Here is a 13,617-nt window from a genome sequence, read left to right on the forward strand (position 1 = left end):
AAGTTTGGGGAATGGGTGGCCTGCAGGACCCATGGCGGATTCAGGGATGTGGCAGGTGGTTGATGGGAACTGGAAAGGGATCCTCTTCATCCTTTCTTTCCATGAACAAGGCAGAACTAGAAAGATTCCCCTTCAAAAAGTAACCATAAAATATTTTATCTGGAGAAGGAAGATGCTATAATTAGTTTCCCTCCATTACACTAACTCTCAATTTGATATTTTTTAAAGGATTCAGGGCGGGCATGAGAATAAACTCTGGATGTCTGTCTATTTTAGGTACTTCTGTGGCCCCCATGACCAGAGTATCTGAGCACCTCACAATCTTTATCCTCCCAATGCTTTGAATCTTGCTAAATTATTGGGCTCCATGATGTCATTTGGCAGTGAACACCACAATCTAGTTGTGCATTGTGTGGAAAAGCATTTCCATTGATCAGTTTTTAATTTGTTAGCTTTAATTTCATTGAATAGCCCTTTGTTCTTGTTTTATGAGGCAGGGCGAAGAGAAGCTCCCAATCTTCCTTTTTCTAGATCATCTAATACCATGTAGACTTTTATGGTTAATTGAAATGTGTGTATAATTCTCTCCATGGGGTGATATGATACAGTGCGATGCAGATTAATAAACACTCTGCCCCTTTTTAAAATTGTGAGTTTTTCATGTGAACTCCTTCTCTCTGATTAGGACTAGTGCAGATGGTGTCAGATGCTACAACTCTAGCCAAGATCCACAGGGAGTCTGGATTGATAGGACCATTGAAGGAAAACACAATTAAAAAATGGTTCAGTCATCATCATCCTTTGGAATCAAGTTACCAAGAGGTATATTAAAATGGAACATTGCATAAATTGTTTATTTTACAAATGAAAAAGCAAATGGTGATATGCACAATCTCCTGAAGTCAGGGAAAACAGATCACACATACCATCAAGTCTTCTGAAATGGCACATCCATTTCTTTGGCCAGATTGCAAGGGACCAGATTCAGTGCAGTGTTTTTTCAATAACGATAAGAAAAGTTAGGAAAATACCATACTTGGAGATACAAAGGTGAAGTAAGAAGAAGTTGAAGACAAAATTAAGTAAATAGACACTGAACCTAGAGTAATTTTTTTATCCAGATAGTGAGATATGGTGTTTTATATATAATCACACAGACAGTATCTTTTCTGTGCTTGAAAATGTCACACTTTTAGAAAACTGTATTTCATTGAATTCCCCCAGTAATATGAGATATCAGGTCATGCTTGTCCTTTTACATTATGGGATCCTGTGTAAAGCATCTGGTTTTATGCAAACTGGTGTTACGCATCAGGTTATAAATCATCCAGGAAATTGGGGAAACTGCACAAGCAGAGGTTTCCCTCTTAAAACAAAGAAGCCATGAAGTCACTTTTGCACATTCTTTTTAGGCGGGGCTTGTCCTGAGGTTCACAAAAAAGGCTTTGAAATTTTTAGCGTCCTGGGGAATTTTTGAACACATCCCCGTACCTGCAGTAGATTAGCAGCCAAACTTTTTGCCCAATTTAAAGAGAGCTCCAGGTGCTGAGCTCCTCTGAAAATGAGACATCTAATTTGATGCTTAATTGGAGGCATCAATGTATACATTTTTTTGCCAGAATGTAGTGGTGGGTGGTTGGTTGGTTGGTTGTGTATTTATTTATCCAAATTTTCAATCTAAACTTTTAGAAGCAGCTTTAATGTAATCATTATTACCATATATATTTACAGTAAAGGTGCTGCTGACATTTTGATTGAAAATTGAGACAGCTATCAATTATCAGTCAAAAATCCAGTTTTGTTGAGTTTTTAGTAAGTCAAATAACATGGAATGTTCTTAAAAAAAAAAAACCATTTGCTACGCATAATGTTCATTTTTTTTTTTTTTTTTTTTTGGAAAGAAATGAAATAGGCATTTCTGATTGCGCAGGAGGTCTGTATAATTGTTTGTATCCTGCTCTCACCATTTCTTTTCTCTTGCTATTAAGACTTTGCACTTGAATACTGAACTCACATAGGTGAGTAAGCTTTATTATACTCATTTTACAGTTGGGCAAACGAAGGCACAGAAAGGTGAAGTGATGTCTCCAAAGCCACCTAGCGACTAAGTGGCACAGTCAGGAATACGCCCCAGGCATCCTGAGTTCTCGTGCTGTGGTCTAATCACTCCACAGTGCTATCATCAAAATCAGTCACTAGATTTAGCACCATAATACTACAGTAATATCAGTACTCAAACAATTATTTATATTGGATAGTATAGTATAAAGATGGTACAGTACTGTATGCACTGAGGTTTTGACCAAGAACTTAATGATTGTGAATTAGGTTTTATAGAGTCTGCATATAAATGGCTCACATGATTATTGAGACAGATAGCTTAGTAAGATTCCCAGGAGGTTCAGGCCCTTACAATTAAGAATGCTATCTGTGGTTGTTACACGGTAGTAGCTAAGATAAAACCTGCATGGGCTTTGTATAAATCTGATCACCATCTAGAGTTAGGAAGAATTCTCTTCTCCCTCTCCTCTTATCTGTGATATGGCATGGGGCAGTTGGGATGGGTTAGACAGGTTCATTTGAGGGAGATTTTTATCTTCTTCTGAAGCATAGAAGTGCTGTACAATATCCACTGAAGTCAGTGGAAAGCTTTGGATCAGTCCATAAGGCTGCATATACACTACACATCACTTTCAGTGGCGTATGCAGTACGTGTACTTACCCATGACAGTGTGGCCTTTCCCCACTGCCTTCCCCTTGCCAGAGTCTTTTCCCACTGCCAGAGTCTTTCCCTGTGGTGGGGAAGGGCTCTAGCCAGCAGGGAGCTGCTGGAGCCTTTCCTTGCTGCTACTCTTCCTCCTCTCCCCCCACCGAGCTTTTCCCCACTGCTGGTGCCTTTCCCAGCTGCTAGAGTCTTTTCCTGTGGTGGGGAAAGTCTCCAACTGCTGGGCGGCAGCAGGACTCTACATGGTTTGCGCTAGTAGAGAGCCATGTATAGTATGTACTCGGGTACCCTTCAGACGTGTCTGTACTCTAGTTGTCTAAACTGTGCCTCACGGTCTACACTGATACTTGAACCCGTGCTGGGCGCTACCTGAGTACATACTCTACATGCTGCCAAAAGAAGCATGCAGTGTAGACATAGTCTTTGTGAGTATCAAATGGTTAGAGCAGGGGTTTAGGCATCAGGACTCCTTGTCATGTATTCCTAGGTCTGCCACTGAATCTCTGATACTTTGGGTAGTTCACTTAACCTTACTATATTTGAGTTTACTGCTCTGTAAAATGGAGGTCGGATTCCTTGCCCAGGGATGTTGTGAGGCTTCATTAATTAATGTTTGTAAAGTTCAGTGAGTTCTTGAGTGAAAGGTTCCACCTAAATGCAAAAAAACTATCCAAAATAAGTCACTGCTGGCGATAGAAATGTCTAGATGAACCATTGGTCTGTTGTACTATGGCAGTTCCCATGTTATTAGTTTCGGTCCAGAACCTGCAAACACTTAGGCCTGTATTTAGCTTTAAGCATGTGCACAAGAGCTTGTAGGACTTGGTATTTGTGTTAGTATCACAAAAATACATTACTGTATATTTCTTCTTTGTGTTTTTGTTTTGATTAATTAGGCAATAAAGAATTTCTTTCATTCCTGTGCTGGCTGGTGCGTTGTTACCTTCATTCTGGGAGTCTGTGACCGACACAATGACAACATCATGCTGACAAACACTGGCCACATGTTCCATATAGATTTTGGAAAGATTTTAGGTCATGCACAAAAATTTGGAAGCATAAAAAGGTTGGTATCTACAATAACATTAATTATAAAGTTTAAACAGTGTTCTGATAAAACTTCAGTATTCTAAAACATAGATGAAAATGGTAAATGAGTCCTTGCTCCCCCCCCGCCCCGAATCTCTAGAGGTATCATACACAGCATGTTGTAGCATTCTTAAAACCTTATCGGGAGAGGTCTGAAAGAATTAGTAATGGGATATGGAGATTTTCTCTTTTAGGTCAGTAGTATGAGTTTGATCCAGTTCAGCAGTGGCCAGAAGTAGTTACCATCTGATGGCGGGCCTATGAGAAAACAGTCCGTGGTCTCATTTTTTTTTTCTAGTGGGCAGGTGTCCATAGCACAAATCCAATCCCACAGCTGGATGTAATTGTCACTTTTAGCATAGAGACCAAACACTGACTGGGCATGCAGGATCAACTACACTCCTGCACATAGGGTGAAATCGTGGCCCCAGCGATGTCAATGGGGCCCATGATTTACACCCCAAGTATTGATCCCAACTAGTCGGAGTTGAGTTGTGTGGATGCTCTCACTTTCAGGCTGTACATATTCTGTGGATAAGTAAGTACTTGCCATACCTATTTTAGTTCCATTCTTGATTATGAAAGGATGAATTAGGATGAAATGATAACTAGAAGTGTGCATAGACATTTCAATACACCCCAAAAATATGAGATAAACTGTATAACAGTATATATGATGGATAAAAATATCTCCCTGGCACTGACAATCAGATTGATGTGTGGAGTCCTTCCTTCACTTGTCCTCATAATCACCTGACCCATCCCAGAATGAATCAGCTTGAGTTAATCATTCCTTTTTTTCCCCTTGTCTTCCAGCATATTAGACAGAAATAAGTGTGGGCGTACTGGTATGAAGGAAGCTGATGGGGCTAATTAGTTCTGAACCATGCAGACAAAAGATTTATTTGCAGTGCTCAAAATCATCATCAGTCATTCAAGGGGCTCCCTTAATTTTATCAATTTTCTGTGGAAAGAATAATACACAGTAGAGTCACAAAGAGACATACATACACACCCAGAGTCAAGTGCTGCATCTGTTACTCAGCCAAAGCTGCCACTCGAGTCTATCCGGAGCTTACTTGAAGGGTACTTTTGCCTAAGGGCAAAATGATTGAGGAGGGAAAGATTTGGCCCCTGGAGGGCAGCAGAAGGCCCAATGCCCAAAGTTTAGACAGGAATGCTATAGCTATTATTTTTATTATAAAATAATGTAATGATATTATACAGCTTTGTTAAATCTAGAAGTACCATTTAAAAATAAGTCATTTATTTAAATAGCATCTATTTTGTTCCTTTTCATCCATACAAGTATTTTGCTCTATTTTCAATAGATTCCAAACTATATAACTTGTGACTCATTCATGTGTCCTTAGTACGAACAGGGCTTATATTTTCAGTAGGCTGTAGACACTAGGGAGCGATATGCTTACTCCTTGCCCTCATGCACACTGAGTAGGTCTGAGAAAGATGGCTGTAATACACATGAGCATTGTGTGTTCTTCATCAAATGTAGTGTCTGACAGATACTAGTGACACAAGGATATCAGACTTTCATCACCCACAAAGTGAATACTTGATGCTATTTGCATCTATCCATTCCTTTTCCACATGCAGACCTGAAGCAGTTCACTTGTTAGCCCCATGTTTAAGTAACCTTTTAGTAGATTTTTAGCTCAGTTCTCCAAAAGTTATCTGCCTTTTGACCATGCCCTAAATCAGTAATTTACCTCCGTTGAACCACTAAAGTGATGTCCATAAAAACACCTGCAAACTTTTTTAAAATCCTCAACACTATATTTGTGATGACTCTCTTATTATGCTTTGTTGTTTAATACAATTTATATGCATTGCAGTGAGGTAGCTTAGGCAACTTTAAAGATCAGCAGCATCTGATCTTACAAATCTTGACTCATGCAAGTAATCCTTATATCACACTGTGGTTACATTTTTCTTCAACGCATTTATAGCAAAGGCTTGCAGGAAAAGGAGTCCCCACTCCATATTAATTACCGTACCCTGGTCTCTCTTTTCTTAGAAAAATAATTTGCTTGCTTACCACAGATATAAATGCCCATTGTGTATTCTCAATAAATGTGTGGGGAGTTTTGTGATTAGCAAACATTTGTCCTTCAGAGTATCATAAGCAAATGCCTTCCACAGTCTTCTGCAAGTAAGAGTACTCTTTTTATTGTAAATAAACTGAAAGATTTATAGTAGCCTGAAGACTTATGTAACACTCTATACAGGGCAGTGATTCCTTCCATTCAGTCCACTCTCGACTCTGAAAATAATCCTTTGAAAGTAATATGATTCAGACCAGACATGAGAATTTTCAGGAAAACATTTCTTTTGAAAACATAGCAAACATAATTTGGCAATGGAAAGGGATCAATACCTGCTCCAGTCCAGTATCCTCCTCATTACATTTTATGTACTGAGTCTCTCCATTTAGAGCCCAATCCTACACCCATTGAAATCAGTAGAAAAAGTCCCATTGTCTTCAGTGGGATTTAGTGAACATTCCTGCCTTAAAGAGCTTGTAGTCTGTCTATCTGATCTTTAAAGTGCTCTGGAGGAACATTACTTTTTGAGTCCCATAGGAGATTTACAGACTAAAACATGAGATTTCATTATCTTTTATTTTATCTTACAAAGCTACACATTTTGTTAGTGGTAATAAAATTACACACCTTTCTTTAATCGAGCCCCAGCTTTTGACCCTAAGGCAGTGAATTCCACAGAATTCAAACTGTGTGAAGAAGTAATTACCATTTATTTGTTCAAAATTTCCTGTACTTTAATAGTATTGAGTATCCTGTGTTCTCATTTTGAGGTAGGCCTGTACTCCCTGCCCCTGTTGAGGTCACTAGAGGTGTTTTCTGAGGATAAGTCTATGCTGCAATGTGTACCCACATACTGGCTTGTGCACATGTGATTGCATGTTAGCCAAGCCTGCCTCCAAGAGCCCATACTACAGAGCCACACATGCCCCAGTATACCCACATCTATTCTGACATAGCAGCTGCATGTGTTCAGTGCTAGAATTAATGGGGGTATGTATATCCCAGAGCTCTTAGTGCTTCACCAACAGGAACAATTCTAGCAATTGGTGTATAGTGTATTGTGGGAGGACTTGTTTGTCCTTCCTGGATCCCTATGCAGAAGTGGTTTTAGCGGAGGTACACAGGACAATGTAAGAAGAAGGGGTTAATCTTTTTATTTTTCTGGTTCTAACCAATTCCTCTTGAACTCTTCTGCTTTGGAGGATTAGGCAATAAAGGATTTATTTAAATGCGGTGCTCTCTGATACAATCCTAGATTTAGCAGTCTTACGCTTCTCCAGCCATTTTCAACACCTTTCTTGGTAGTTTTCCAGTCACTGCTATTGACTAGGTGGCCATCTCAAATAAAATGAGATAATCCAGGTTATACGATATTTTTGTCATGGCATAGTAATGTATGTGTAATTTCCCATCCTTTTTCAATGCACACAGTTGTCCTGTTTAATTGCTGCCTATATGCCTTCACTGATCTCCTCAAAGACCCCTATGTCTTTCCCAGATATTAAATTTTGCTCTTTCTGTTGTGTTGTATTTTGTTTTGTTTTTTGACAATGTTTATTATTAGAGCTGGCTGAACCTAAGGATGGCCATACTGGGTCAGACCAAAGGTCCATCTAGCCCAGTATCCTGTCTTCTGACAGTGGCCAAAGTTAGATGCTTCAGAGGGAACGAACAGAACAGGTAATCATCAAGTGTCGCCCCTTCCAAGCTTCTGGCAAATAGAAGCTAGGGACACCATCCCTGCCCATCCTGGCTAATAGCCATTGATGGACCTATCCTCCATGTACTTATCTAGTTCTTTTTTTGAACCCTGTTATAGTCTTGGCCTTCACAACATCCTCTGGCAAAGAGTTACACAGATCGACTCTGTGTTGTGTGAAGAATCCCTTTTAGAATGTTCCCATTGGGAAATTCTAATTTTCCATCAAAAATATGGGAAAGTGGGGTTTTTCCCCATCCTTTTTACTGTTTTTCTGCTTTTTCCAGTTTGAGAAGAATAAGAAAGGGGGGGGGAGAAATGCCACTTTTCATTTAAACCTATTTACTGATGAAAAAACTTTCCTTGGAAAATTTTTGGCCAACTCTGTTTATTACCTTTATCTAAGTTAAATTCTATCCTATATCATACTGCCAATCCGTCACTTTATGTAGATTTGGAGTTACAGTTCTTAGTTTTCATTAACCTGAAGAGTTTCAAGTCATCAGCCAACTTCCTTCACTTGCTACACCTGTCCTCCTCCAAAAAAACAAAGGCCAGAGACATGCAAAGACTTCATATTCTTAAATTTAAGTGCTTGGGTGGTTTCACTGAAGTTAATGAAGCTACTCAGGTATTTAAAGTTAAGCATCCACATATGTCTTCGCAGAATTGGAGCCTACATTTTCAAAAATGATTTGGGGCAGTTTCAACTTTTGGATAGGCCAATTTGAGACACCTTAAAGGGGCCTGAATTTCAGAGGACAGGTGCTCAGCATTTCTGAAAATCAGCCCTTTTTAGGTGTTTCAAGTTAGGCATTCAAAAGCACTAGTCACTTTTGGAAATTTAGGCCTCCTCTACTGAGAAATATGAGTCCCAATACTGGCTTTAGGACACACTTATCTTTCTCCACTTTGAAGACTAGTTATTTATTGTTACTGTGTTGTCTATGCCTCACCCACTTATTAATCCTGCATAATACTTCACCCTTGGTTATTTATTTTCTTTAATAGTCTCATATGGAGGGAACTCATCAAATGCTTTTTGAAATCAGAGTAAATTTATGTCCACTAGTCTCTTTTGTATCTATGTTTTAATTTATTATTTCTGTGAAGTACCCTAACAGTTTAGTGAGGCACATATTTTCCTTTACCGAAGCTGTGTTGGTTTGTCCCGATCTGTTTTTATTATCCAAGCGTAATGTTCTGCTTTCTCCTTAATTACATGCTCAATTGAGTTCCCTGAAACTGAGGAGAAGCTCACTGGTCTGTAATTCCCAGTATCCCCTGTGGCTCTGATTTGAAGCTGAAGCACTGCATTAACTACTTTCCAGTCTTCAGGAACAGTTGCTGTTTTGAGGAGGTTATTGTATAGTCTCATTAGTAATTATCTGGGCTAGAGTGTGGTGTTGTTTATCGCCTTTGGAACCACCAGTGGAATTCCTTCCAGTTCTGGTCCAGTGGAATTCCTTCCAGTCTGGTGGTGTACTGCATGTGAGTTTGAGTGGCTCCATATCTTCCCCTTTGGAGACTTCTCTCTCTTTTTTTAAGACCACCCTGTGAATTCTTATATAAATGCCTTTGGAAACAGGAAGTTCCACATCACAATCAACAGTAAATAACTGATGGAAAAAATATTGACCTATCTTCTGTACTATATCATCATTGTTTTTAATTGCAACCCGCCCTTCCACCACTTTATCCCATGTGCCACTTGGGTATCTGTGATGGGGTGTACTCCCCACACTGGCCCTACAAGAGCTGAATTAGTCTGCTAAGGGGGGAAGAGGGTAGGCTGGAGGCAGCCAATTAGAGAGAAGCTCACCTATGATGGGCAGGTGGGGCTTCTCCAAAAGACAGGAAACTGAAAGCAGAAGGGGATGCAGGGAGAAGGCTTCAGGGAGGACTGCTTTAGGGCTACAGAGACAAGTTGCCTAAAGTTACTCCCTGGGAGGAGGGAGTGAAGAGATTGTCAAAACCAGAGGAGTGGGGAGGGCCAGGAGTTATGGAAGTGACTCAGGTAAAGGCAACAAGGTGCAGGAAATTGGCCTTGTTGCTGTGTAGAGGGTCCCTGAACCAGAACCTGGATAGAGGGTGAGCCCAGGTTCCCCTGCCAGTCACTGCAGGAGTGGCACTGTGAGGCAGTGAAGCAGAAGACTGCCTGAGATTGCTAAAAAACGGAACCTTGATGTGCTTTCCCCCTGGAAGAATAGTGACCTGGACAGAGGGCTGAGTCATGAAGAGGACAGCTGCAGTTCCCAAGAGTGAAAGAAGAGCTGCAGAGGAGAAACTGAAAGGGTGTAACCACTGGAAGGGGTGTCGGCCTGACTGAGTTAATCCCCAGAATCACCAGGAGGTGGTGCCATCCAGCAGGGAGTCAAGCAGCCTGTCACAGTATTCTAGAGGGGCTATACTCTCTTACATAGTCTAGTGCAGTGATTCTCAATGACCATTCCAAGGACTGGGTGCCAGTCCATGGCAGCCTCCTTGCCAGTCACTCAGATTTCCCTAACACAGAATATTAATATTTAAAATGTAAAGTTTTTTTGTACTTGCATTTTACATCACTGAATTCATTCAATTATTTTTGGACATCTTAAATAAATCGACTGGGTTGACACTGGTGCCCCTGGTACTGATATGCAAATCATATTTGCATTCATTTGTTGGAAGGAAGTAATTAACAGAAAGCGGCGAGAAAAATTTAAGTCCTAGTAAAAATTTTACTTAGCTAAACTAGACAATGTCACTGTCAAAGCAATTACCTCTGCATCTATTTTTCAGAACTAACAAAAGTTCAGAAAAACATAATAGAGATGTGAGTGACTCCAAATATGATCAGGAAGAAGTGTTAGAAAAGGAAATGTTCATCCGTCAATCAAAAATATGATGAGTCTTACATTTAAGTATGGGTTTGTTGAAAGTGAGGATGTAAAATGCCCAAAACCTCTCTGTGTTATGTGTGGCACAACTCTGAGCAATGATGCTATGAAACCTTCAAAAATGATTTGACACCTTGAAACTAAACATCCGAATTTAAAAGAAAAGCCAATGGAATTCTTCCAACGGAAGCGAGATGACATGAAAGGGAAAAAGCAACTACTGCACACCACCATAACATCAAATAAAGGTCTGATATAAAAGCATCATAGCTGCTATCCCTACGCATAGCTAAATGCAAATTGCTATTTACGATTGATGAAGAACTAATCATGCCTTTTGTAATAGATGCCTATCACAAAGTCTTGGGTGATGCAGCTGTCAAATGATAGTCATGTTGAATCACTGATATTGCAGAAGATCATAGAATCATCGAATCATAGGACTGGAAAGGACCTCGAGAGGTCATCTAGTCCAGCCCCCTGCACTAATGGCGGGACTAAGTATTATCTAGACCATCCCTGACAGGTGTTTGTCTAACCTGCTCTTAAAAATCTCCAGTTATGGAGATTCCATAACTGGGCAATTTATGCTAGTGCTTAACCACCCTGACTGTTAGGAAGTTTTTCCTAATGTCCAATCTAAACTATCCTTGCTGCGATTTAAGCCTATTACTTCTTGCCCTGTTCTCAGAGGTTAATGAGAACAATTTTTCTCCCTCCTCCTCCTCATAACTACCTTTTATGTACTTGAAAACTGTTAACATGTCTTCCCTTCTCTTCTCCAGAATAAACAAAGCCATTTTTTTTTTTAGTCTTTCGTCATAGGTCATGTTTTCTAGACCTTTAATCATTTCTGTTGCTCTCCTCTGGACTTTCTCCAATTTGTCCACATCTTTCCTGAAATGTGGCACCCAGAACTGGACACAATACTCCAGTTGAGGCCTGATCACCATAGAGTAGAGCAGAAGAATTACTTCTCATGTCTTGCTTACAACACTCCTGCTAATACATCCCAGAATGATGTTTGCTTTTTTGCAACAGTGTTATGCTGTTGATTCATATTTAGCTTGACCCCCAGATCTCTTTCTGCAGTACTCCTTCCTAGGCAGTCATTTCCCATTTTGTATGTGTGCAACTTATTGTTCCTTCCTAAGTGGAGTACTTTGCATTTGTCCTTATTTAATTTCATTCTATTTACTTCAGACCATTTCTCCAGTTGTCCAAATCATTTTGAATTTTAATCCTATCCTCCAAAGCATCTGCAGCCCCTCCCAGCTTGGTATCGTCAACAAACTTGAAGTGTACTCTCTATGCCATTATCTAAATCATTGATGCTACTGAACAGACCTAGACCCAAAACCAATCCCTGCAGGGATCCCCTTGATATGCCCTTCCAGCTTGACTGTGAACCACTGATATAACTACTTCCTGGAACAGTTTCCCAACCAGTTATGCACCCTTATAGTAGCTCCATCTAGGTTGTATTTCCCTAGTTTGTTTATGAGAAGGTCATGCGAGACCGTATCAAAAGCCTTACTAAAGTCAAGCTATACCACTTCTACCGATATCAAAGCTCAGTTGATGGAAAGGGTGAGAGTATTAAGCTGGTTTGTAATTCAGTTACAACAGACATTTCTAACACAGCAGTTCTTATTGTTTATGTGCGCCTATGGGATGCCTATGCCTATGATGGTGCATTTCATAAAGATCTACTCTGCTGAGATGAACTGCCACAAAACACAACAGGTGCTGAAATATTTTGTGTCCTAGATGAGTATGTGAGAGGACAGGACTTCAGTAGGATCACGGGATTGGAATTTGCACTGATGGAGCGGCCACAATGACAGGCAGATATTCAGCTGTAGTGGCGAGAGTGATGAAAGTTGCACCAACTGCTCAAGCACACTGCTTTATTTATCAAAAGGTCTTGGTAGCCGAGAAATGTATGTCCTTGGTATAGTTGTTAAAATTGTGAATGTTGTGAAAGCAAATGGACTCAATTCTCACCTCTTTGCTACAATGTGTGAAGAAATGGGGTCTGACCACCACTTACTCTTACACGCTGAAGTGTGGTGGTTATCCCGTGGCAAAATATTAAACCAAGTGTATGTGAACTTGAAGCCTTTCTGTCTCAAAAGAAGTCTCCTCTGGCAGCATACTTTCAGGATTTACAATGGATCATCAAACTTGCATATTTGGCAGAGTATGGTGAGTGTCTTTGTATTGGCTGACAAGTTCATAGCCTTTTTAAAAAAAAATAGAAAAAGTGCTCAAGTCTGGAAAGAGAGTCAGGTGCAACTGTTATGACATGTTCCCATTTTTTGCATTTCTGGCTATTGATGATAGTAAAGGTGTGGATCTGCCTCTCCTACCCAAAATATTGCATCCCATCTAAAATCAACTCTCCAAACATTTGAGGACTATTTCTCATCAGACTCTGATCCACAAAAAGGAAAGCAATGGGTTCATGGTCCATTTTCCTCTCGAGGACCTGAGAACTCTCTGTCGCTATCATTAGAGGATAAGTTGCTGGAACTATCAAGTGATGAGGGTCTGAAGTTACAGTTTCATGAAGTGACCTGTTTTCTGGATCAAAGTCAGAAGTGAATACCCACAACTTGGTGAATTCACTGTCAAAACTTTGCTCCTGTTCCATTCCACATACCCCTGCAAAACTGGATTTTCAGTGATGACTGCAACGAAAACAAAATACCTCAAGCAGCTGAGCATTGGAAAGATACTCCAAGTTTCCTTGTCAAACATTCATCCCCGGATTGAAAGACTTGCATCTACATGACAGGTACAAACATCTCATTAACAGTAGGGTGATGAATACATCTGATTATTTTTTTTAAAGTAAATTAAGTGAATTATCACAAATGTACAAAATGAGGTATTCAAAATTTGTAGCCAAATTTATTGGTAGCCTTCATTTGAAACAATGTTTAAAAATGAGGTTAACATTTTCATATCACATAACTTGTTGAACTGCATAGGTGCTGGAACTAGGGGTGGCTTAAAGTTGTTTCCATTATATACAGGGTTTACAGTTTGGTTCAGTGGCTCTCAGACAGGGCTGGCCTTATCATGAGGCGAACTGAGGCAGCCGTCTCAGATGCCAGACTGTGGTGGGGTGCCACTAGGACCCAGAGTGTAGAAAAT

The 13,617-nt window shown here is 40.0% G+C and overlaps 1 protein-coding gene across 1 annotated transcript in view; it reads left to right on the forward strand.

Moving 5' to 3' along the window:
* The window catches only part of PIK3C2G (phosphatidylinositol-4-phosphate 3-kinase catalytic subunit type 2 gamma), a 372,244-nt gene that overhangs the window by 249,934 nt on the left and 108,693 nt on the right, over positions 1-13,617 (forward strand). Inside the window, exons 24-25 of the mRNA XM_034782026.1 lie at positions 686-822; positions 3,622-3,791. Coding sequence (XP_034637917.1) covers positions 686-822; positions 3,622-3,791 — 307 coding nt within the window. The remainder of the gene's footprint in view (positions 1-685; positions 823-3,621; positions 3,792-13,617) is intronic.

Source organism: Trachemys scripta, chromosome 1 (genome assembly GCF_013100865.1).
Source record: "Trachemys scripta elegans isolate TJP31775 chromosome 1, CAS_Tse_1.0, whole genome shotgun sequence".
NCBI lineage: Eukaryota > Metazoa > Chordata > Testudines > Emydidae > Trachemys > Trachemys scripta.